The sequence below is a fragment of the Aphelocoma coerulescens genome, chromosome 1, assembly GCF_041296385.1.
Source record: "Aphelocoma coerulescens isolate FSJ_1873_10779 chromosome 1, UR_Acoe_1.0, whole genome shotgun sequence".
Classification (NCBI taxonomy): domain Eukaryota; kingdom Metazoa; phylum Chordata; class Aves; order Passeriformes; family Corvidae; genus Aphelocoma; species Aphelocoma coerulescens.
The window spans coordinates 15,720,692-15,746,177 of record NC_091013.1 but is presented as its reverse complement, the minus strand read 5'-3'; the positions used below and the strand labels follow the sequence as shown (position 1 = coordinate 15,746,177).

Below are 25,486 nucleotides of genomic sequence, written 5' to 3'. Positions count from 1 at the left end.
GCACTTGTGATGCCTACAGGTGAACAGGATTTACTTTCTGTGTTTTTTTGGTGGAAGACAGGGGAGAAGTGCCCAAGATAGCTGTATCTCATCCGTGTCCATCGGCAGGGTTATGCTGATGTCAGCACAGCCCAGAGGAGCAGGGCGGGGGAGGGCGCGGAGGGCCAGGCGGGGAGCCAGGACAGCAGCACGGGTGGCTCACCCGGATCGGGCGTTCCACAGAACCCAACCCGAGCGTGCCCTGGAGCCGGCGGCAGGAGAAGGGGAGGCTGGCTGGAGAGATCAGCGGGTGCGATACGGTGAGAGGAGTCTGCAACATTAAGTTAAATCTTTGCTTTGTATTTCCCCAGGGATGGACGCCTGTGACGTTAAAAGGAAACCGTTTCAACACTTACTTTATGCATTTAAAAATCAGGGAATGCGCTCACACAGATCAGCTCTCGCGTAGCAGCACATTAAACACTCAAACCTGAGTCACGGCATCAAGGAGGTTGGAAAGGACCTCTGATATCATCGAGCCCAACCCATGACCCGGCACCACCGTGTCAGCTGGACCACGGCAGTGAGTGCCATGTCCAGTCTTTCCTTAAACACCTCCAGGGAAGGTGACTCCACCAGCCCCCTGAGCAGCCCATTTCAGTGCCTAATCACCCTTTCTGTGAAGAAATTTCTTCTAATGCCCAAAATTCTTCCTAATGTCTAGACTGCACAAGACACGCAGGAAGCCCTGCGCGCAGGCCGCACTCCGAGGTTTTGTGAGGAAATTCGATCTTTCCCACATTTAATGACCTTTAATGACATTATGGCTCTGGCGCCCAGCAGGGGGCGCTGCCCAAGGGCGCCGCCGCAGCGCAGGCCCGCGCATGCGCGCAGGGCGCGGGGACGCAGGACGCGCGGCGGTGGCGGCCGAGGCGGCGGCGGCTGAAGGAGAGCCGAGGACGGGGGTCTTGCGCCAGGCGCTGCCGACTTTTCCCGCTCCGTGCGCAAGATGCTGCTGGCCGCGCTCTCCCGGTTGCTGCAGGGCCCAGCGGCCGCCGGCAGGACGGTGAGTGCGGCCGCGGAGTGCGGCCGGTGCCGGTGCCGGTGCGGCCGGGACGCGGGGCTGGCCGGGCGTGGCGCGCGCCCCGCCGTGTGCGGTGTGGGAGGAGCGCGCGGGGCACGGGCGGAGCTCCGGGAACAGCCGGCGACAGAGGGCGGGAACTGCCCGGGAACTTGGCACCGGCGGCAAAAGAGAAAAACTGAAGAAAAATTAAAGAAAAACACCCAAACTTAGGGGTTTTCCCCCCCCCCCCCACTCTGCGTGGCGATCCCAAGCGACAGTAAAATGGTCGCCGTGTGCAGGAGTTCGTTTTATAAACCCGTAATGGCGCAGGGCTTTGATAGATGTTGGGTCAGGTCCCTCAGAGGGATCTGCTCGGCCCGGTTGGAGTTCAGCGTCTGACTGAGCTGCTTGACCTCCTTTTGCTCAGCTAACAGCCCCTTTCAATCTCTGCATGAATTTTCTTTCAAAGCTTGTTATTTTTTTTGTCATTAGTGTGAGTCATTTGTTGTATTTTATCTCTTTTGTGTGAAAAATCGTACTTTTACCACTTCATTCTGCTTATTCCACTGTAATGGACTGTGGCCATGAGGAAAAATTAACCCTGCTGAAAAAAGCTGTTGGCAAGACCAGAGGTAAAGGTACTTTTTGGTAACTGGAAGTCAGCTGCCTTTTTGCCATGGAGAGCAGATGTGTTGCTGTACCCTCGTTCTGAGGCAGCTCTTACCCTGGCGTTCACTGCTTGTGGATGACTGGATCCATGAGAGCAACACAAGGGAGAACATTTACTGGAAGCTCTTCCTATCTGTCTTGGGGCTGCATATCTAGGAGTATTTCCTAATTCACAAATAAAATATCTAGATTAAATTTTTGCAAATATGGGTGCCTAAAATTCATCCCGAACTTGGTCTGCTTGGAGATACTGCATTTTCCTGGAATGCCAAACTAGATCTGGTTTGGATATCTCAATGAAGATTTTTGGATCCTCTACTGCTTACCAAATATGTAAATATTTGTCTTGAATTGTTCCTGTGCCTCTGTAGTGAAGGCATAAATTACCAAACTAATAAAAGTAGATTTAAGCCATAAAGCAGTATCCCATACATGCTTTGAGCATTTTCCAGAGTGTATTTCCATGTATGGAAACTACCACTTGTAGTGTTCTATTCTAGTTGGATAATAATTTGCTGAATTCTCCTCTCCTAATTGTTTGGTACAGCTACTTACTCTTTTTTTCTTCTTTTTTTTTTCCTTCCAAATGCTGCTAACCTAGGGAGCCATTAGTGAGGTAAGGCTTCAACCAGTCTTGTCAGGGTTTACTTTTGATAGGTGTACTGCCCACGTATCAGGACTTTTGTTCAGACTCCTCAGTGTTGCTTTTATGGCCTATTCAGAGCAGGGGATTTAACCAGGTGGCCTAAAGAGATCCCTCCCAACCCCGGCCATTCCATGATACTGTGAATCCAAACTGTGGCTTTACTTCCAGCTCTAGAAGTAAAATAGCTTTTTTTCGCTGATAATGCTGATGCATTGTGGTAAATAGTGTAGAAACTTGGTTTAAATTAAAATCTAAGTATTTAATATGATAACAGGGCAGGATGAATGGGGCATTGTTACTGGTAAGTCAGATGTGCAACAGAGGAGGTAACCAGGATGGGTTGAGAATTTTCTCCCAAGCTTCACATGTGTCAGTCAGACCTTTTTTGGAGATGGTGGCCTGGACATACTCAAAATTCTGATGGAATGTACCTTCAGCTAAATGTATGGGAATTCCCTGGCTGAAGGAGCTGCTGAAGTTTTGTGTAACTTAATTAGCAGTACAGTCTTGCCACTAAAGATGTAGTGTGTTCCTTATGCTGTGGCCACAGCACACGCATGGAGACGGGCCCATCCTGTCTGGTGCTGCAGTGGAACTTGCTGAAGTCATCTAAAGTCACCACCATTCATTAGTCAATAGCCTGTGTTCATTCTTTAAGAGGGACCAGCAGTGTATTTTTAAACATCCTTCTTATCTCTCCCCTACCATGCCACCCTTTCTGTTCTGTGTTTCATGTATCCTCAGGTACTTTCTGTGTTTCCACATCATTTTTAAGTAGTGGCCTTGCTATTACTGAAATTCTCTCTCTCTCTTCATTGTTATGGCTTTGAATCTCCCCAATTTGCCTTCCTAGCGAAAAGAAAGAGTGAGAGTAGTTAATACTTCAGATATCTGCTGGATTCTTTTTGGTTGGTTGGTTTTAGGGGTTTTCTTTGTTCTATCAAGGCAAAATTCCAGTCAGCACAGAGTCAGCAATCAAAGTCTGCATTGGCTGTCTCTCCTCATATTGTCAGCCTGGTGTGTGAAGGGATAAACAATTATTTTTGTGGTTTTGACGCTCTTCAGTGTCAAAAGTTTTGAAACTTACTGGATTTATTTTAGATAATCAAGGGTATTACAAATTTTAACTCTCTTTTTCTAATCTTAATTTTAAATACTGGGTTTTAAGGGACTTCAACATTGACATACAGAATAAAAGTTCCCTAGTCTTATGGGATATGCCACTGGTGGTTCTAATTCATAAGTTATTTCAGTTTGGGAGTACTTTTAGGAATTACTTGAAAATTCACATACTTTTACTTGTTAATTGCATTTAAGTATTGCTCATGCTTTGGTTTTGTCTTTTTTTAAAGGCCTCTCGAGTGATGGTAGCATCACGTAACTATGGAGACTTTGCAAGTGAAGCTACGTTTGAGGTTAAGGTAAAGAAGAACACTTAATACTGGCATTCTGTGTAATCATTTGTCACAGATCTTAACCTGATGGACTGGTCCCCTTATCTGTTTCAGTTAGAAAATATGGCTTGAATTTCCAGAACCAAGCCCTCACTATCTGACCTGATTACTAAGTGCAGCTGGAAGTACTGCGTTTGGCAGTGTGTAGTAATGTTACTTGTTTCTTAAGAATGTGAAGTTAGATTTTTTGCAGCTGTGATACTGCAGTGCAGCTGTGAGAACAGAGTCAGGAGCTAAAGAACCTTTTCTGTTCTGTTCTAATGTTTCCTTACTGCTTTTAAAACAATTAGGTGTTTGCAGCCTATCCCAAACATGCAGCTGATTGAGGTCTGTGTGGGTTTTTGAGGAAAAAATACAGCATCCTTTCAATGTTTGACTTGGTGCTGCTCAGAAAATGTGTGTTATATTCTGTCAGCTTTCAGAAGAAGTGATGTTTCTGTTGGCAATAGCCTTTGTGCTGGTGTTTCATTCAGGAACTAATGAAAGAAAATCTGAAAGGAGTCATTTGGGTTGTTTTCCACCCTCTCAGTTTGTCTGCGCCTGTAATGTACAAAAATTCTTTCACAGATGGAAGGGAAGGAATGTGTCTTTATATGAAAAGTCTTTTTTGAGTAGATACAAGGTTTAATGTTTGATCCTGTGTTGATGACAGGACTCAAGAGTTTCTGTTGTTCTGTGAACTTTGAAGCAGAGTGGTCTTGGGTAGTGTGCCCAGGTGTTATATCCAGTTCACGTAGGTGTCAGTGGATTTGTTCTGGAGAGACTTTTGCTTTGATATAAACTGTCATTAACCTATATAGAAGTATATTGGCCATTTAATCTGCACTGACAGTAATTTGTTGGGTCTCTTCCACTGAACTTACTGTTTGCTCATTATTATTTTATTTTAAATTTTGTTTATTAATTTATTTATTTAGTATGAGTACCTAAAATCAGCCCTCCCCCAGTAGGGTCCATGGTTTGGGGAGGGAGTTGTGCTGCACACATTTGACTGGCAGCGTGGCTGGGGGAGCAGTGGTTTGTTACTGCTTGTTAGAAGTGGTCATAGCAGAGGTGAGGGCCAGTTTTAGGGCCAAATCGTACAAACCATTTTACAGAGGAAACTGAATCTTTCTTATCTCTTCAGTAAGCCTCTGTAGTCCTTACCAAGTATTTGCCATGCAACAACCATGGAAGTTGCTTTTTTCCATATTTTCTGAGGACTTTAGTTCATCTTCTGCTTGTAGGAATAACTAGGCTTTATTTTGTGAGTGGAAATCTGTCTTTATTAAAAGCAAGGGTTTTATTTCCCTGAATTTTGAAAGAGTGCGCAAACCTTGCAGTTGTTCTGACCTCGGAATTTAGCTTTTGCTGGCTTTCTTTTTTAAAAGGAATTACACTGTGAATTTGAAAATGGAAGATAAAAAAAATTAAGTGTATTCTTAAATAGGATTAATAATTTTCAGGAGATAATGACTTGTTTAACCTTGCAGAAATGTGATCTCCATCGGCTGGAGGAAGGGCCGAGCACCACGGCAGTGTTGACTCGAGAGGAGGGGCTCCAGTACTACAAGACCATGCAGACCATCCGGCGCATGGAGCTCAAGTCTGACCAGCTCTACAAGCAGAAGATTATTCGTGGCTTCTGCCACTTATATGATGGTCAGGTAAGAATTTGTGGCCAGGAGGTTTCATAGTGTCTTACCTTATTTAATGTAGGGATTTTATTGGAGTGGATAATGTAAAACAGAGTATCTGTGTACATTGTGAGAGAAGGAGAGGGATGGAGAGGAGGCAGGAGGAGGGACACAAAGACAGGGAAAGGCACAGTGCAGCTGAAGATCAGCTGAATGTGAGGAATAAATCACATTTGAAGGCCTGCATTTTCCACTTCAAGTTTCACTGATGGTTTTTTTTCTGTATCTCATGGATCATGTGCCCACTACGAAGCAACAGCCAGGAGAAGAAACTTTGTGAACTTACTGAGACTTGGCTGTCTGTTCGTTATGCCCTGATGTTTTCGAATTGTGATTGTTGAGATACTTCACTGGGGGGGAGGGAAATTCTTCAGATTTTTACAGATTCTGGTTTCCTCCCATGTGCCTTGGCTGGTCAGTCAGGTTGGAATTTAGAGCCCAAGGCTGTTGTAGCTCCAGACCTGTCACCAACCCTCAGGATTTAAGTCAGTATCCTGTATGTGTGCTCTTCCTGTTACCTGCTGGTATTTGTTGTGTGTCGGATCAGCAGTGTCCACACTGCTGACTGAGGGAATTGTGTGTTTTTCTTCATGGCTAAGCTTCCTTGTCCTTTGTAACAGGAGGCTTGCTGTGTGGGGATTGAGGCTGCCATAAAGCCCACAGACCATGTGATAACAGCATACAGAGCCCACGGCTTTACCTACACCCGAGGAGTGCCTGTCCGGGAGATTCTCGCAGAACTCACAGGTTTGTGCTCTGTGGAGTCAGGATTCACTTGCTGCTGTGCTTGTGGCAGAATTCTTTGCTCAAATTCAAGGTGATGTTGATGCACAAAGTACAGTGGGCCTTCAGAAGCACTTTAGTGACATAGCAGAATAAATCATGGTTTTAATTTTATGATGCAGCCAATTTTACTCTGAAAAATAACAAATAAGGAGTATTTAAGTGCTGGTACTTCTAAAGCACAAATTCGTAACATTTTTCTTGATACCATATGCTGTATTTGTTGTGCTGCAGCAGTTTTGAACTTGCTGATGGTAGGCATTTGGTCTCAGTGGGACAGGGCATTACCTTTCCTAGGAGACAGACCTGGATTTTCAGAATTATGCTGGTGAAGTCTTAGGAAGACTGGTAAACATTGCCTATAATAATAAACTGAATGGTTTGGGAAAATTTGCCTGTAACAAGAATATTTAATGATAATTGAGACAGAGATTTTGCAGAAAGGAGAGATGGCTGTGCATAATAGGGTTGAGGATGGAGCCGGGAAAAGAAGATCAGCCTGATGAACTCTTAGGAGATCTATGAACAGATGCCAGAAGTGAAAAATGAGTGAGGAGCTTGAAGGCCTTTATGAACCACTGGTATAATAAAGACTTGATCTGAGAATCTGCATGCTTGAAATGTTAGTATAGGAAAGCATGTTTTGGAGTTAGAGAAGAGGTATTGTAAAGGTTTCATAAACTAAGAATTGTGTGTCCTAAGAGTGCATATCAATAACGTGCACAAAAGCCCAGAATCTAGGGGATGACTGGTTTGCCAAGTGTCACTGGATACTGGTAAGTCAGAAGGTAAATGCAAAGATTGCCATGACTGAAGCCGACTATTGGCCCTGAAGCTACAAATATGAGTGATAATGTGGTGGGGTTTTTTTTCTTTATTTCATTTCATGACATGCATAATTTTCTATAACATTATGCTTGACTTTATTGAGGTTCTTTCAGTTGGGAATGAGTGGCTGCAGTAAAGAGACTGTTGTTCCAGAAAATGACACTTGGGGAAAGTTCCTAGAGAGAAGTGCTGCTAGAGCCCATTCTTGCAATGAAAGATCTTGACTACAAATGCCAAACTGAAGGACAGCTTGAGTTACAATGACCAGGAAATGACAGAATTAAAAAGCCTTTGAATGACAAGGAAGCAGAGTCACCCAAAATAAGACCAGTAGATAAGATCCTATAGGAAACAAGCTATAAAAAAGGACTTTTCAGGATGTAGCAGGTTCAGTTCATAAACCGGGCGGAAACACCAATTTAGTGTAGTGGTTTGGTTCAAAATATCCATCCATTACTTACTTACTCTCTTTCTGTGAGGTAAGAATTAGGAGAAAACAAAGCAGTCACAAAACTTAAAAGAATATAAAAAAGTTTATTAACAGGCCTAAAAGAAAGGGGAAAAAAAAAAATCAGACTAAACCCTCAGAACACTTCTCCTCCCCCCACCTTTCTCCCTTCTCCCACTGACAACATAAAAAGACAACCCTTGAGATTTTCAATCAGTTTACCACCTCCCGGTCTGGGAACCACACCTCTATAATAGCCTTTTTCAGTTCACTTAGGGAGAGGAGTCTCTCTTGCTCATGCCCCAGAGACATCTCCACAAGAAACAGTTCTCTCATGCTTCAGTATCACAACAAGACAGCTGCCCAGGTTGGTTCTCTGCTCACATGTGAGAGTCCCTTCCCTCGACTTACAGCTTTCCCCACAACTGCTTTCGAGGGTCCAATCCTGAGCTACTGGGGTACCATTTTAAGGTTGAGCTGCTCAGAAACAAAGGTTCTCTTCACCGATCTCTGGGAGCATCTTCATCTCTAGGAATAGAGAGCCTCCTCCTCCTGAGAGCAAGGGTCCTCATCAAATTACAGCTACTGTCATTTGCTTATTTCAGCACAAGTACTTCTGCTCACAATTACAGTTTGAATGCTCCAATCCCCCATGCTTTCATGAAATTACAATGGGTACTCTGATATATCATAGTCCATCACCACCATAGCTTTACAACAGAATTTCAACTTCTAAGCTCGAAGCCTCTCCTCTTTCTCCTCCCTCAGGGTTTCAGCTCTTCCTTCTTCACTGACTTTGGTGTCTTTATGACGTTGACTCGGGAGAGGATTGATGTCTGCAGGCTTCATCTGTTCTGGAGGAAACTTACAGCACTAAAAGGGTTAATCTCACCCAGGCCTTGCAGCTGGAATTCGCTTATCGCTATTGGTCACATGAGCTTTGCCAGGAGTCGGGGCAGCTTCAGCTGAATCTTCAGCTGCACAGGGGCTGCCTGCATGGAGCAGGAGCAGGGCTGTGGGGGGGCCGCGGATGGAACAGGGCCGCGCCACGGCCGACCCGGCCGAGCCCCACTGGGCCGCCTCCAGGATCCCCCCCACTACCTGTCCGAAAGCCGAAAGGCAAGAGAGCTTTCCCAGGGTTTGTTCATTCTTAAATGTGGATTGCAGAGGTGTGTCAAGCTCCTTAAGCGGCTTAAAAAGTTGCCAATATTCAAACTAGGCAGTTGATTGGTTCTGTCAGGTCATAGAGGAAGCTGTAAGCACCTCTTTGCAAGAGAATCACTTCTGTAGCTATGCTAACCTATGATGATTACATGAGAAATGGGTTTGTGTTCTAAGAAAAGTAGAAAGTGTAGCAAAAACTAACATTGGTTAATCAGGAGTTCTTAAATACATTCTAAAATACAAGAAAGGATTGTATAAAAAGTGGAGGGAGTGTACTAGAGGTAAATTACACTTACTCATAAAATTACTTTTCTTAAAATTAGACTTTTTTTTCTTTGGCCCCATCTGGCAGAATCTGTAACAGTTCCCACAAAACTAAGTCACAAACATAGGACAGGTATGAGAAATATCAATAATAAAAATGATCTACTATAAATTAAGAAAGAGGAGTACAAATTTCAGAAAGAGACCAACTTCTAAAATAAACACCAGGGCTAATGCAAAGAAACCAACCAGACAAGCTGTGCTTGTTAGAAATAAAATACAGTCCTCTATGAATAGTAACAGGGTAGATGAGAATAGGAAATGGAATGGGCTGATGAGAAATTCTGTGTTCTTAGATGGGCTCATTTAAATAGGGTTTGTTGTAATGCTTCATGGATCACTGGTTGTCTTCAAACTACACCTTGAATAAAGTTGGGCTGGGTCACTTAAGTTTATACTAGGGTGGAATGGGGAGCTAGTAGTTGTTGGATTTTTTTTAGTGTCCTGTTGGTAATTTTTACTTGTGATTATTGTCAAAGGGAAGACAAATCTAAATTATTGCAACTAATTTGGAACATTATTCTTACCTTTCTTGCAGAAGCCAAAAGTAATAATATGCTTCTTGCAGATTATGTATATGAGACCTTGTTGTCTGTAAAAAAATTCCCATATTTATCTGAAAGTGCTCTTTTATAGTAGGACACTGAAACTTTTGGTTGGTTTTAAAATTTCTTCTTAATCTCATCTGTACTTCTGGAATTATGCTTTCATTATTGTTCTCTCTTCTCCCCCCTTATTTCTTTTCTGAGATATTTAACTGTAAGCATGTATGAGAGAGGCCATCATGTCCTAACTCCACACAGATCTAATGACAAAGACATGGTCTTAGTGTTATTACCTTTAGGAACTGAATTAGATGTTTCCATTTGTATAGTATTTTTCCTCCAAAAAAATAAATTGCTTGTTATTCATGTTTCAGGTCGAAAAGGAGGCTGTGCAAAGGGAAAAGGAGGATCAATGCATATGTATACCAAAAACTTTTATGGTGGCAATGGTATTGTTGGTGCTCAGGTATATACATCTGTTTTAAAGCACAAGCTGAATTTAGCTCATGTCCTGTTGCCAGTGTCTCCTCTCAGTTTTTGTGGTGTGAATGTGAACTTGTATGCAGATACCATTGCTCTGTGCCTGTTATGTACCATTTTGTAAACTGTAGCAAAAATGAATCTAATTGAGAATACAGTTAATGTTTATATTTTGGCTGTAATACCATTTGTAACAAAGGGAAGTGGGTGGGTTAACAACTTGTTTGTTGGGCAGGTCTCTTAACAGCCTAAATGTCTCCTTAAAGTTCACAGGCTGCCTATCTTCAACTCCTTTAAATGTTGTTCTAAAATGTTGTTTTGTCCTGTACTCTATGGCAGGTTCCTCTTGGAGCCGGGATTGCGCTGGCCTGTAAATACTTTGAGAAAAACGAAATCTGTCTGACTTTGTATGGGGATGGTGCAGCCAATCAGGTAAAGGATGGCTGGGGCGAATCGATTTTCCTTCTGTGCTCTGTGAGCTCTGCCTTTACTCCTAGGAATGGGAGAGCACATTTTGCCTTCCCCATGTACCTGCAACCCAGGCAACATTGATGAACTCCATGGAGGTGGCCAGGCAGATTTGGACACTGCCACCTCTTACTTGAGTTGTCTTAGGTGTTTGAGTAGGGATGTGTTCCAAGAACACTGTAGTCCTCAGACGGGTGATTCAGATGAACATTTAAATTAATTGCTAGGTGCTCTTTATATATCAGGAATGTAGCATGTGCTTGCAATTTTTTATCGTATTTTGCACCAGTGTAAACATCTGTCCTTCCCCACCCCTGTTTTGAACTTGGGCCATGTCAGTGTAGTGGAGGGAAAGCTTATAGGCTCCTTCTGGTCTGGAACACTCTGGATACTCAGGGAGTGAGTGAGGCTAGTGGTTAATTATGTGAATGGTACACAAGTCTTGGGAGGAGGGGTTTCCACTTACTCTTTACCCTCTTTCCAGTTATGCACAGCTCACCTAAGTGGGACATTCTGAAGTGTCTGTGCTGTAAGGAGGGCTATGAATGGTGGCAGTGAAGATGACAGTGCTGCTGGATAGGGAGAAGAAATTGTAAATCAGGTTTCTGAAGACAGAGAAGAGGACAGAGCATTCTGGCAGAGGCACTTACTATTGACATTCCAGCCAGTCTCTTCGTGTTATCAGCTGAGACAATAAGCCAGATAAGCAGTTGGTTGTTTAGAGTGTACCATTGATAGTTCCACACTTCCGAAGCACAGGTAGAGATCTCAGTCCATGGTTTTCCTTAAATTTGACTCAGAGCAACAAGGCTAATGCAGTCACTGCAGTCAAACTTTGCTGTAGCAGCATCCTGTCAGATTAATCAATTGTCAAGTTTTTTACGACTGTTGCTGAAATACTTGAGTTGAAGGTTTTGTGCTACCCTAACACAGATACTGATCCAGGCTTAAAAATTAAGTTCTATAAACTTCAGTTGTGATGAAACTTAAGTTGCATCTACTAGTTGCAATGAAAGTTACTTTATATAGTGCAGCTTCTTTTATTTCTTCAGAGCAGTAGCAAATGGCTAATTTCAGATCACTTTTAGTATTAAAATTTCTAGACATCTGCAACTGAAGGATTTTCAGTAGAGCCTAATGTTTGAAGGCTGAGCTCCCTGATGAGATGTAACTTAACTCTTTTTCTTTCAGGGCCAGATATTTGAAACATACAACATGGCTGCCTTATGGAAGTTGCCTTGTATTTTTATCTGTGAGAACAATCGGTATGGAATGGGAACATCAGTTGAAAGAGCTGCAGCCAGTACTGACTACTACAAAAGAGGATACTTCATTCCAGGGCTCAGGGTGAGTACAGCTTTTTTTCGAGGGGGAATGTGTGTGCTCACACCTACACAGTGCATACATATGTATCTCTTTTATTTTTACATATATTTACTTGAAGCTGAATTCTATTCCACTTGTGGAAATACTGAGATTGGAAGTTTGGAGGCTGGCATTTTTTTGCTTTAACATGTCTTTTCTCATTACCAGGTGGATGGCATGGATATTCTCTGTGTCCGAGAAGCAGTAAAGTTTGCAGCTGAGTACTGTAGAGCTGGAAAAGTAAGCCTGTAACTGGCATTCCTTCTCCATGGGTGGAATTCTTAAAAGCTATTGATACATAAGTAGTTCCTCAATTTGTTTTAACCAAACACTTAATATATTATTTATACTGTCATTTTTTCCTATTTCTACCAGTTACATTCTGTTGTGAAAGGTGTTCCGACTGTCAGGCAGTTGTGTTCTTTGTGATTAGTTAGGGGAGGCATCAAGGAAAGTAATAATCATTCTATATTTACAAGGAATGAAAAGTGAATTAAAAGTTTAGTGAATCAGTGTTTTTTACCTAAATATAGTAACACTGGCTTTGAAGATTTTTAATACTTGAGTAATGAAGATTCTGTGAGAAATAACAGGTAATTTCAAATATTCTGAATAAGGGTGGAATGACATTGGAAGGGAGGAAAATGTTTAATGCTGCTCAGTAAGAATCTGATAATAAATGCTTACAATATCAGCACACGCTTTCATTTGAAAAGAATTCGGTTTCATTTTACTGAATGAAATTGTATGTGCTAATGTTATATAAATTAAACTGAGAAAAAAACATTAAATAAAATAATTGATCACTTGTGCAATTAACCTCTAGCAAATAGTTGCTGCTGTAACAGGCTGGTCACTTGTGGTGGTAACACTCCCTGTATTGCTTTCCATTTTAAGGGCCCTCTTGTGATGGAGTTACAGACATATCGTTACCATGGCCACAGTATGAGTGACCCTGGAATAAGGTACTGTCACATTCATTCTTCTTTCTTTTTTCACTGAAAAGAAGTATTGATGGTCAGATTCTAAGGGATTAAACTGTGAAATTCAGTGTTGAAATCAGTTGTCAGATGCATTTGAAGGTTTCAGTGAAATCGCTATGAGCAGCCTGGTCACTCATCTCATCATCTGTGGCCATGTAACAGACTTGGTTTTACTTGCAGAATTAAAAGTGTGGTTTTAGAAAAAGCACAAAATCAGTTAAATTTCTGTGCTCTCTATTAATGAATTCTGCTTTCAGTGTGACCTGCTGGTGTGTCCTAATGAAGGTTTGGCTGAAAAGCATCATGCTTCTCTGGGGTTTTTAAAAGAGGATTAAAATCCTGTTAGGTAAAATTACAGGAACAACACTTCGTAAAAATACAAACATCCAGGTGTCAGAGAGACTCAGGCATTGCACCAAGTGACCAAGCTGAATTTGTCTGCAGGAAGTAGAGGTGTATCCCAGCTCTTCATTGGAAACTTGCAGTGAATTGGAAGCATGTGCAAGTCGTGTAGCTCCCTCCCTGGGTGGGATGGGGAAGGAGGAAATACAGCCCCTCAGGGTAACTGTCTCAGGCTGGGTTTGCTCCCCTTTCCCTTGAGTCTGGAGCTACTTCTGCTCACTTGGCTGATCTCCAAAGGACTCTGCTTGTTGCTGTGCTATCCTTTGGGTGATGAATGTTCTGTTTTCATTGTATCCCTGACAACTTTCTGGACACACCTTTTTCTAAAAGTGAGCTGTGTCCAGAACCTCACCTCTGCTCCAGGGCTCATGTCTTTGCCTATCTTGTTCCTAGCTATCGTACTAGAGAAGAAATTCAGGAAGTGAGAAGCAAAAGTGATCCCATTACTTTGCTGAAGGACAGAATGGTCAACAACAACCTTGCTAGCGTTGAAGAACTAAAGGTATGGTTTTAGTTGCAATGTAAGGAAGCTCTTGAGCAGTCACACCCTGATGATCTCCAGAAAGCACATCACAGGCAGCAGGCAGTGCTCTTTCTTTAAAGTTCTTAAAAGGATTGCTTTAACATCACTTTTATAGGTGAAGTTTTGTTGCAGACCAACTACTGAAGCTGTGTTCTGCTGGAAAGGCTTTTGGGTGCTGAGTAAGGGTGGGGGTGTCATTTGCTAACAGGTAGAAATCAAAATTACCTGGGCTTTCTTGACTCCCCAGGAAGGGGGTGAGTCTTGGGAAGTTGCCAATAGTGAACAATCTTAGTGAAGGAGTCAGGAACCCTCTAAGCAAATGTTGTAATGAGTCAATTGTTTAAAAAATAAAAAAAAATGGCACTGACACAGTATTTCACATAACCAGAATAGAAAATATAAAGGCTCAGTGGGGTCATGCTCATCTGTCAGTAAGGTACTGGTACTTGACCAAAATACTGCAGTTTAGTAGGGAAGGAGTTTTTATAGGTTTTTAATTTTATATTTCTAGTCAGTGTTAACTAATTCTGACTGATACCTAATCATAGCATTTAAATTCAAAATTATGATGGTTTTCTGAGCTGTCTTCTAATAAGCATCCATTTCTGGCTTAGGAAATTGATGTGGCAGTAAGGAAGGAGATCGAGGAAGCTGCTCAGTTTGCTACCACTGACCCAGAGCCTCCACTGGAAGAACTGGGTCACCACATCTACTTCAATGAGCCACCCTTTGAAGTGCGTGGCCCAAACCAGTGGATAAAGTACAAGTCTGTCAGCTAAAGCCCTTTATATTGGTGTAACTTATTCATATGAATAAGTGAATGCATTTACAGGAACTATAATAAAGAACTCAAGCTTATTTAAAAGCTCTTTCAAAACACAAAACTTGTAAGGAAATCCATCTGAGTATGGAATTTCTTAAACATGCTGAATGTTGTTTCAGAAGACGCTAAGTCAAGAGAAAGTGGTTTATTTAAAGTGCTATATATTTGCTTTGCTGACTTTCTTTGAATTGCTGTATGTGTTATGTACAGTGTAAAAAGAAAAAAAAATTAAACTTTACCAACCTTTCTCTAATGGTCTGTTTGCTTTGTTTAGTTGTGAACTCTTTCCCAGAAAACCCACCAAAAATGCCATTTATATGCTCTGGTTTTGCTGCAAAGAAGTCACTAATTGAAAACATCACACACCAGGCTTTTGTCAGTAGTTCAGTGAGAGTAGCTTTAATACAAAAAGCTGTATAAATCCATCTACAACAAGGTGACATGCTGTAGCATATCCCCTCCCTGCTTAAACCATCAGCCAGCAGAACTGTAACACATTTTAAGTTCACAGTTTTCACAATGCTGAAGCCAGTTCAGGTGGGTTTTTTCTCAGCTAATGTTTTGTATTACAGTGACAGGCATTGTGTGCATTAGTCATGTCATAAATAAATGCATTGACACGGACTTAAAAGCTGTTACTATTCACTGTGTATTACACTGATGGTCACACAAGCTACATAACTGTGCAAAACCTGCAAGGCCACTGTACATACCAATATATACATCTAATAATTTAACTGCTGGGAATGTATTTCATTTGCTTATTCCCACTCCGTGTTCTTCCAAAGCATTGCCCTGTGCTGAGGTCTCCTTGCCAGACGTTTGTCGGTGGTTTAAGATTGCGTTCCAGATTCTGCAGCGAAGACCCCCCCTGCATGAAGGGAGATGGAGAACAGTTAGGGAACACTCCCTCGTGTCCATTGCCTTAAAGTGAGCAAAACCTAGAAATCCCAAGGATAGACCAGTTATGACTACATAGCAAACTGCACTGTTTTATGGTTATAGCTGAAACTTCTTCCAGGTCAGCCAGGGCTTAACAGAATGGTGATAAAGGACTCAATCAATGGGTAGGAAAAATTAATTCTTTACACCTGTTTTCCATGTGATTACTTCATCATGAAGGGTGCAGAAATAGGTCCCAACCTTGATAAATGCCAAAATAGATGGCTCAAAGCATCCTCGGTGTAGTTTTATCAGGCAAGATGTGAAAACCATTATCAGAAAATCCGGGATGAAACTGACAGCAGTTGCCTCTGAACTATGACTGACCTATTTGAATAGCCAACCTTTAAAAGGTTTTTAACAAAATATGTTAATTAAGCTCTTAACAATGAACTTAAAAGTACTTTCTTACCGCAGCTGAAGATACCACAAGTCATCTTTGGTGATATCATTAAGGACAGCACTTAGTGTATAATCTTCTTCAGCAAACTAAAAGGCAAATTTATTCATAAATAAATATTCATTGAAACCAATCTGCTAATTATGACCAAAATGATGGGGTTTTTTAAATCCAATTTTTTTTTTTACCCTCCTAATGGTATCCAAGTCTGCACCTTGTTGTTTCAGCCAGTTCATGAGCTCAGGGTCTGCATTCCCTCTAAAAGTTGCTGCAGACCACTGGGAATCTTTAACAGAAAACAAAGGTTAATACACCTCAAAACTAAGGCAAAAGCGGTTGTTTTCAGGTAATTGAAGCTTAAGCGATATGGTTTTGCATCCTTCCAACAAACACATGATCCCTTATATTCTTGTGTAACTGTAGTTTCTTAATTCTGCAGTATCTCCTCATACCTTTGGGTTTAAGTTTTAATTGAAGCAAGTGTAGTTCCTGAGTCTTCTCCTCCAGAGATTGTCGTAAGAGGGTCTGATACTCTTTCTCCTTCTGAATGAGGTTTTCCAAAAGGCTTGTAGCATATAAGAGATCAAACACAACCACACTGAGAATAAATCTAACTGAAAAAAAATATCATTTTTAATGAGTACCACAGGATAGAGGCATTTGTGAGGTACTGTCATAAGTAACATCTCTAATGGCTTAGAGATTTCATTTTGGTTGTTGGAGACTCAGGGGTGCCACTTGAAAGCTTTCACCTGCAGAATTTAGTAAATAGCTCATAAATTCTGTTCCTACTGTTTTGCAGCCTCCCTGCGCAGAGTTGCTGCCTTTATACTGTAATTTATTACTGCACAATGTAACACTGATGTTTTACCAGGGACTTTCTGATCCCAGATTTACATCACATCCATAAAGAAGAATGGGAACTTCAGCTGTTAACACCCTGGCAGCAGCCTACACATGTAACCCATGAGAAACAGGGTAGGACTGCTGAGCTCTTCTGGTGCTCATTTGTGGGCAGCCTGTCCCGTAACCACAACAGAGCTGCCCTGGCCTTTCCTTGCAGGAACAGCTTTGCGGCACTGAGTCAGGAGGCATCCAAGGAATAGGAAGGAAATTGGCACAGTTGCACAAACTTAATTACTTTACAGTAGAAATCCAATGTGATATTCTGCAATTAAAAGATTAATTACACAGAAACAAAAGCTGTACTGAAAGATGTTCAGCTGCCAGACTGTACTCTACCAGTGTGTTCCAAATCCATTCGTGTTCCTGGAAGACTTCATTACAAGGCAATAGGTGAGCAGTACTATGAGTAAGTATGTACCCATCAGTGTAGAAAGCAAGGTCTGAGAGCTTTTCAAAGACTGCCTGAACATACATCCAGAGTCTTTACAGGAGGGTTACCTTAAGGTGTTGTGTTTAAGTCTGCCCAGCTCCTGGCTGAGCTGCTGCTGAGGCTCGTGTGACACCACAGAACTGAGGGTGCTGACCCCCGATGTGATGGCAGCATCCTCAGCCCCATTTTGTTCTGAGGGCTGGAAGCTCTCCTCCACTTCATCAGTGTCCTTGTCCCCACCTTCAGTTTCTGATGCTGGCTCAAAGTGAGTGCGAAGCTCTGGTAAAAGGAAAGAGGGGAAGAACAAGATTTTTTTGATAATTCTGTCTTCAGAGGTCATGCAGTTTGTTCTTCATTACTGTGGGTGGGGGAGGCTGTTTGCATAATGTGCTTTATTGCAGCACTGAGGAGTGGGGTAGTGAAGCCTTGTGTGAGCTGGAGCACAGATTCTCTGGCATTGGTTCTAGAATGAGCAGTGCACCAGCAGAGGTAGAGCTGTAGGTCACAGCTGTGGCAGGGACAAATACCATGAGATGAGTAGTAAGACAGTTAATAAAATATTTTAAGGAGAAACTCCTGAAAGCTTGCATTTTTCCTAAATAGTAAAAAATAAAAATTGGTGGTTTTCCCTAATGCCCTGGGCCAAAGAGTGTACAAAGCATCCCTCTTCTCCAGGGAGTATTTCTAGCCACAGTTCTCAGAACTTGCTGCAGGTGGCCACCCTTATTACCAAAGAACAGTTGCTATTTCTTTCATAAAAGGTCCTAAAAAATTGGCCAATTTGGCTTTAAATGCTGTGGCAACTTTGGACTGAAAAGGCTCACTGTCACTAAGTCTCTCAGAACATTCCTGTACTGGAAGGGGGCTCAGCATTTTAAAGAGTTACAAAACTACTTGCATATTTCCAGCTTAACTCAGACAGTTTGTAAACATTTACCTTCCTCCTCCTGGTGGTTTTTTCTATTGTCCATCTGTGGGCCAGAATCATCCTCTCCTCATATTAATGCATTCCCTTCTACACATCTGTTCCACAGCTCAGTAATTTTTCAGAATGCATAACCAGACCTCTGCAGTGTTACCCACCCTGGATCTCATTGATATGCACAGTTAAATTTCTTTCTTACTAGAAAATCTCCACCTTGAACTGAATTTAATTTGCCTTTTTTTGTCATGGTTCGACCACACTGGGGGTGCAGAACCACTGGTTGTCTCCTCATTATGTGCTTTTGTACTGCAAGTACAGCATTAATCCTCCAGAGCAACACTTCTTTCTCTTCAACACTCTGACCCCATGCCTTTGATGAGTGGCACATGGGGTGCAGTTAATGGCATGCTGACAGATTAAACATCTGAACTGTTCCATTTGCTACAACTCTTTGATATGTGAAAAACCTTTTTTTTAAAAAAGGATTATTTTCAGCTGCTTTGATTTACCTGGAATAAGAATAGTGACTGCTGCTTGGACTGCACGGCGGATGATGTTATCCATTGCAAACATCCAATGGGGTCTTATTAAGTGATTTCTTAATACTTTGTTCACCTGTAAAAGTAGCAGCAAACACCATTTTCTCACACCTTAGGAAGGAGAATCTTGTTTTCCAATAGTCATAGTAAGCTTTATAAGGTAAAAACTGCTTGCAGCACTAAAACCCTCCCACCTTTCAAAGTCTAAACAACAGATTTGATGGTTTTAGGCTACAGTTTTCAAACCATTTCAAACCAGACTGTGACATTCAAACCCTTCTAACAGTACAAAGAGGGAGAGGAATGAGTAACAGTGGGGAAGCTGTGAATCCCTGGGGTGAGCTTTGTCCAGGAGCAACCTGATGTAGTGGAAGGTGTCCCTACCTTTGGCAGAGGGGTTGGAAATAGGTGACCTTTAAGGTCTCTTCCAACCTAAACCATTCTGTGATGCTTCGAAGAACTCCTCTGCCCTGCACCAGGAAAGGAACTCACCGCATCCTGGAATCCAAACAGCACCAGATGAATCTGATTGATGGAAGTGCTGTCGAAGTCCAAATCCATTTTCAACTTGGATATAGTGGAAGCCATCACTCTCTGCTCAGGAGAGTGTATGAAGTCCCTTAAAATCCCAATAATCTGCTTGATGTGGTCCACTGAAAGTTGCAGCTCTTCAGAGCTCTGGAGAAAAGATAGGGAATGTATATCAAATGAATCCCAGAGTCATTAAACATCTATTTAGTAGCATTAATATTCTTAGGGTTACATAGCTTTGCTTATGCGTATTTCACATTGATGCACAGAATCACAGAACTTTTGTTTCTGCAAAGTCTCTAGTTTTTATCTTTTCCTTAAAAAAAAGGAAATTTAAAGAGTAATTTCTATTTTCAAAAAAATACTGCTACTGTGGCTGTCACAAAGGGAAGAGGTTCCAGATTATATCTACACATTCCTGCAATGTACTGCAGAGGGCAGCTCTCCTCCATAAAAACAGCAAAATGAGTTGCTAAGAGATCCACTTTTTTAGATGCTATCCTTTCCATAAACTGAATCTGGACTTATATCTAATCATGCAGATATTTGATTTCCTTAGGAAAAAAAAAAAGTATGTTTCTATATGCATTTATCCCAAGTCAGAAAAAGGTCTAAAATGACACCATGATTCACCAGTGTTCATTCTATGATTTGCAGTCCATAACCCCCACAGTTAAAGCCATCCAAGTGTCTCTAAGAACAACCTGTGTAATTGAAAGGTAAAGGGACTATTACATAAATTATGGAAAAGAGATGATTACAGCACTGCTACAAAACAGCTGGAGACTGAACCTGGACTTGCTGCTACTAAATAATCCTTCATTGCAGAAAGTATTTGGAGCTCTGATTATTTCTGACTCTGAATTTTAATTATTTGTAAGGCTATCAGCTGTTCTGCAGTTTAAGCTCAGAGCAGAAATTTACCCCAGTTGCTTCCCCAGCCTGAGTTTGGGGTCTGTAGAGCCCTACAGGAGCCCCTATGGTGCAGTTTCCTGGGGAAGGGAGCATGGGGAGCAGCAAACCCCAGGCTGTGCAGAGCTGACCACGGAGCAGCAGGACCTGACAGCTGAGCCACAAGTGTCAGCAGCTGGCTGGGGACACCACACCAAGAGTCAGCTGGTTCCCTGTTATGGGAGCACAGCCCAGGTGAAAAACCACAGCTTTAGTAAGAATAAATGATGGGAGAAGCACATCAGAAGCAGACATTAAGAAGAAAAGGCTGTTACGGGTGTGTGGCAATGCTTGGCTGTGCATTGACCAATCTATGATCTTTTTCTTGCTCCTCTTTACAGCCCCTAAACCTTCCAACTCAACCTTCCCCTCTCCAGAAAATCTACTTCAGCTTTTTTTAAGATTCATGTACTGTGATCTTGGCACCTAGTTAACAAGTTTTAATAAAAATTTTTAATCTGTTCTCTACCTTTAAAGCAGAACATACCTATTACTATGTGTTGTTCTAGCTCCATAACCTTAAGAGACAGAAGAAAAGACATCAAAACCACCCAACCTACCAACCTCAGCCCCCCACAACCCCACATCAAACACCCAAAACTCTCCCTCATATAAAACCAAGAGCCCATTAACAGCAAAAGTGTTGTTTGCTACCCATTCACACAACAGCAAACAGCTCACACAGTTACAGGTCTCAGAGATTAAAGACAGTCAGAAGGAACAATCCAAGCATCTTCATTTATTTGTTTTCAGACAAGAAATAATACTACTTGGCTCATTATTTTCCTTTGACATGGGAAAAGGCAAGCTGAAGTGAAATTACCTGTGCAATACACTCCTGCAAATTGGAAGCAACTTTATCCTGTTCTTCCTTAAGGATTTTGTACAGGATTGCTCGGCGTTCACTGTCCTTGCGCAGCAGGAACAGCCCAGAATCCTTATCCTCCACGGAAGGTGAGGCACTCCTGTCCTCCGAGGCCGAGCCCTCATCAGGGACGCTGTGGCCACCACCCAGCACAGGCACAAGAGAGACCTCAGCATTAGCAAGGCACCAGTACAGCCAGACGGGAGCAAGGACACTTCTGGGCTTAAAAACTCAGTTCAAACTACAGCAGCTCCGATCCTCTGCTGGCTCAAAACCCACACAGCTGATTTTCCCCTGATAAGAAACTGGCATTAATGTCAGTTTTGGGGAGGAAAGCTGAAACGACTAATTTTTTTCTGGATCCACACTGTAACATACTCATTTGAAAGTATTGCTTTGTAGTTTGGGAGAAGCAGAATTGTATTTCTGCTTCCCCTTTCTCCCATTTTGTCATGAGTACATGGAAGGGTCAACTCTTCACTTAACTCCTAAATCCATATCCACTCAATAAGACCACTGACATTTACTCACTGGAGGAAAGAAAGTATGCAAGTGCATGGAAACCTTAAAGGAGAGGAATCATTGCTTATTATTAAATATAGACAATATTTACATTAACTGGTAATCTGTCTCTGCAACGTACTGATTAGCACACCTGCTTACCTAACCCTTACATGAAAAAATTGCCCTCAGATAAAATAAAATGTGAATTAAATCCACACAATCCCTCAAATGTGTCAAGTGAGAAGTATTTTACCTTAGTAAATGAGAAATGGGATGCTTTGTCTGAATCTCTGAAATGGATCTCTTTGGCCTTTCAAAAAACACATCATGCTGCACATCAGAGTCTGGTGAAACAGAGCCGTGCTCACTGCTGCTACTGCCAGCCTGTTCCCCATGGATTGGCAGTGGGAGGGATGTGTTACGATTATAATCTAGGAACAGACATGGTAAAATGTGTGACAGAACTAGGCCAAAAAGGACAACATGCTTTGAACAGCTGTGATCCTCTTCACTGATATCAAGACCTCATTTTGCAAAATGGCTGAAGGATAAGTAACCTTGTTGATAAAAAGCAGTAACACAACTCAAAATCATTGCATGCATAAGCAATAAAAGGTTTAACAAGTTAACTGCTAAACCCAAAGACAGCAGATACTCACAGGAAATGCCATTTTGTTACCCTCTCGCACACATATCCACAACCCCCCTTGGTGCCAGGCCCACAAAGTGGCTCGAATGGATATAAGCAGTTTAAAGAGCCTGAATCCAACCAAGAGATTCATTTTCTGCTCCACCACAGCCATCTCTAAGAAGAGAGCACTTTACTACCTGCCCTCCTCACCTCTGTGTTAATGGGCATCAAACTGCCCTCTCCACACCTGAGATATCTGCCTCACTCCATGTGCTCCTGCCCTCAGCAAGGATTCTCCCTCTCAGCACCGGCCTCAAAGAAATCTCTTGTCCCTTTCCAATTCATCTTGACAGTAAGGAAAAAAAAATTAAAATTTAAAAAACCCCAGATGTTCAGAGCTTGCTGTAATCCTGATTGCCAGTTTGCAGTATGGCAGGAAAGGTAAAGAAGGTCTCTCAACCCAGGATGAACATACCCATGGAGCTAAAATATGACAAAAGTTTTTGATGCTTGTCTCTACAAATCCTTGGAGTTGAGGAAGGAAGAGAGCTAGAAGTTGTTCAGAAAGCTCTGACACTCCATGGCAGGACTGATGTCCAAATGGCTGAGGTTAAACAGTCACAGAAATGAAACAATGTATGTCACCTTGTGAAACCTGGTGCAAGGCATCTCAGTAGGACAGAAAATTGAGAGCTGCTGTCCCAAGAGTAAGGGCTGAGATTTGTTCTGGGCTGCCTTTATTACTGGAAAGAAAAAAGGGATAGGGATAGGGATAGGGATAGGGATAGGGATAGGGATAGGGATAGGGATAGGGATAGGGATAGGGATAGGGATAGGGATAGGGATAGGGATAGGGATAGGGATAGGATGGAAAGAGGGGACAAAGCTGAAGAAGATGGTGAACTGCTGCAGCTGGGACTGTGGTAAGTGCTGGGCTAGGACCTGCATTGGGCCACCAAACTCCCCCTGGGGACGGCTGCGCAGCCAGCACAGCTGTCCCCAGCTCTGGCATGGAGAAGCACACACACAGTTGCAGTCAGGTGCCTTTCCTCACCCAAGCACAGTTCTCACAGCATTTTCCCACTCTGCTCGTGTCCATGGCCAGCACTAAGCTCACTCCCTGCAGCACCAGAGATCCTTGGGCCACCTGAAGGAGCTCCATAACCTCATCAGTGAGTGTGAGAAGGAGGAAGGCAGGAGGAGGGAGGGGTGCACCTCCCCTGATGTTTGACAAAGAGCCTGTTGCTCCCGAGGCTGCTAACAAGGCAAGCTTCATGCTTTCTAATGCCATACAATTTTTCCAGGAAGACATCCTCAAGAAAGAGCTGAAAGGCCAGAAGAGAATATAATTGCTGTGGGGTAGGAGGCTACAGCATGCCAACAGCTCCTGAATCCCACCATCCTGGCTGAGCTGTAGGAGCTCTCCTGTTATCCCAGTGTCACTGCAGGGACTGGAGTTCAGTTCTCAGTGCCCCTCAGGACAATGGGTGATGCTCATTTCCTTGATGAAACCAATTCAGCCAGATGGTATAAATTCCTTGCTACCTTTTCCCCTTAGAATTCCATTCTTTCAAAAGTTTGTTGTTGAGAGGCGAAAAGCTCAAATAGGAAGCACTTCAATTTGCATTGGGAGTGTGTGTGTGTGCAGACAGGGGAAAGAAGCACAAAGACCACTGGCCTTCCCTGTCTTGAAACAGTTCCTTCATATGATTTATTTGGCAGGTCTATATTAAGGTTCATTATCTTATCACTGAGCAAGTGGCTGATATATTTGGGGGAGAAGGAAGAAGAAACAGGCTATGCAGATAAAACAACCCACTAGACAGGTACTTCAGCACCTTTGTGCCAAATTTCCATGTTAATCAAGTTTGAAAATGCTGACCCAAACACCTAATAGATGCACATTTTCAGGTGCCAAACACCTACTCCACGAAACCTCTGAAGTCTATATAATTGCGAATCTAAAATGCAGAACTGCTTTGGCAAGTCTTCATCAAATGTCACTTTTCTAATTTTAATTCACTACAAATGAGGCATTTATTTCTGGGGAGAGGAAAAATGGCCTTGTTTCAGCAAGCAAAATACAAAATAAGCAAGGCACTGTATTTTCTGGGAATTATTAAATTTAAATATGTGTAATTACAAATCACAGACATTTTCAATAGCTGAGTTCCTGCTGTTTTCCTGGCACAAGAAATGTCCTTTGTAAAAGAAAGTGCTTAATGATTCCAATCTTTTATATAACACTTAATGATGATGTTGACCTGGATTTGGCTGATAATTCCTTACCTGAAGGCTTGAATGCAATCTTGCTTTTCTTGCCCTTGTTCACTTGCTTCAGGAAAGAATCTCTTAGCAAATCAGATGCTGTAACACGTTTACTAGGATCAGGTTCAAAACAGAGCAAAATAAAGGCCTTTGTTTCAGCAGACGCTGATTCTGGAATCTCAGGATGAATCTTAAACATCCCAACCTGCAAGTAAAACACAACTACTAATTATTTTTATGAAACAACTGCAAGGAGACCATGGGCCAAAGCTCTTAGAATACGATCGCTCACACTTCTCCTGACTCTTGTGGAACAGGAGAGATCCAGGTACCACATAAAGCAGTGAAGTGACAACAAGGTTCTAATCCTGTTTTATTCCATTGCAAACATGGTGTGAATATCCATGTGACATTACCCGAATGTCAAGGTATGGATGTATCTAATCATCTGCTTTCAGGCAATCTTGGGATCTGGGCATTATCAACACCAAGTGCTTCAAACACTACTCCTCTTACCAGCCACAAGCTATTGCACAGGTTTCTCATCACCCCTGCTCAGAACTGGGTCTCTCAGCTGCTGCCTCCTCCAGCACATTTGTGCCCAAGAACAGCAATAATTTCCTCCTCTAGCACTGGCAGCCTGGGGCTGCACCTGTTCTGCTCCTGCCACTGCCAAATTTCCTTACACCAATATGCACAGTGACCTTGCCAGACCTTGTCACCACCCCCGCTCTCAGGCCAGAGGTCTTCTCTAGCCTTTCAGTGTTAGTTAATTGAAAATCACATGATGCCTAAAGGTTGAGTAAGACCCTTGTTAAACCATTCTTTAGGTAATGACTCTTTTAAGTCACTACTTAAAAGAGTCTCTTTTAAGACTCTGTCTTTAAGTAATGAAAAATGTGCCTCTACAGGTTGCTCCCCAGTGATTTTTCCAGCTCCTCACTGCCTTCTTACTCTCTAATGTCAGTCTG

At 42.3% G+C, this 25,486-nt stretch overlaps 2 protein-coding genes across 6 annotated transcripts in view; one reads left to right on the top strand and one right to left on the bottom strand.

Moving 5' to 3' along the window:
- Positions 1–860: 860 nt before the first annotated feature.
- On the top strand, positions 861–14,876 carry PDHA1 (pyruvate dehydrogenase E1 subunit alpha 1). 2 transcript variants are annotated; one of them, XM_069002267.1, is made up of 12 exons: positions 861–1,045; positions 2,313–2,327; positions 3,710–3,778; positions 5,284–5,457; positions 6,108–6,234; positions 9,954–10,045; positions 10,399–10,491; positions 11,719–11,874; positions 12,061–12,132; positions 12,790–12,857; positions 13,671–13,779; positions 14,415–14,876. In XM_069002267.1, exons 1-12 carry the CDS (start codon positions 989–991, stop codon positions 14,577–14,579), a joined length of 1,197 nt encoding a protein of 398 aa, XP_068858368.1. In that variant the 5' UTR covers positions 861–988; the 3' UTR covers positions 14,580–14,876. The 2 variants fall into 2 exon arrangements, with proteins under 2 accessions (XP_068858368.1, XP_068858447.1); XM_069002346.1 differs by lacking the exon at positions 2,313–2,327.
- Positions 14,877–14,994: 118 nt separating this feature from the next.
- The window catches only part of MAP3K15 (mitogen-activated protein kinase kinase kinase 15), an 85,312-nt gene continuing 74,820 nt past the window's right edge, over positions 14,995–25,486 (bottom strand). For all 4 annotated transcript variants that reach the window (XM_069001907.1, XM_069001988.1, XM_069002142.1 and 1 more), the window contains 10 exons: positions 24,537–24,720; positions 21,870–22,047; positions 21,071–21,245; positions 19,258–19,443; positions 18,736–18,841; positions 17,370–17,580; positions 16,418–16,530; positions 16,154–16,251; positions 15,978–16,054; positions 14,995–15,494 (listed from right to left, as the gene is read on the bottom strand). In XM_069001907.1, the coding sequence (XP_068858008.1) occupies positions 15,377–15,494; positions 15,978–16,054; positions 16,154–16,251; positions 16,418–16,530; positions 17,370–17,580; positions 18,736–18,841; positions 19,258–19,443; positions 21,071–21,245; positions 21,870–22,047; positions 24,537–24,720 (1,446 nt within the window). In that variant the 3' untranslated portion in view covers positions 14,995–15,376. The remainder of the gene's footprint in view (positions 15,495–15,977; positions 16,055–16,153; positions 16,252–16,417; positions 16,531–17,369; positions 17,581–18,735; positions 18,842–19,257; positions 19,444–21,070; positions 21,246–21,869; positions 22,048–24,536; positions 24,721–25,486) is intronic.

Bases quoted from the DNA above. Each gene is read 5' to 3' on its own strand.
- PDHA1 (XM_069002267.1), top strand. From the start codon at position 989: ATGCTGCTGGCCGCGCTCTCCCGGTTGCTGCAGGGCCCAGCGGCCGCC. The intron at 11,875-12,060 runs GTGAGTACAGCT...TCTCATTACCAG, and splicing joins ACTTCATTCCAGGGCTCAGG to GTGGATGGCATGGATATTCT. The intron at 13,780-14,414 runs GTATGGTTTTAG...TTTCTGGCTTAG, and splicing joins CTAGCGTTGAAGAACTAAAG to GAAATTGATGTGGCAGTAAG.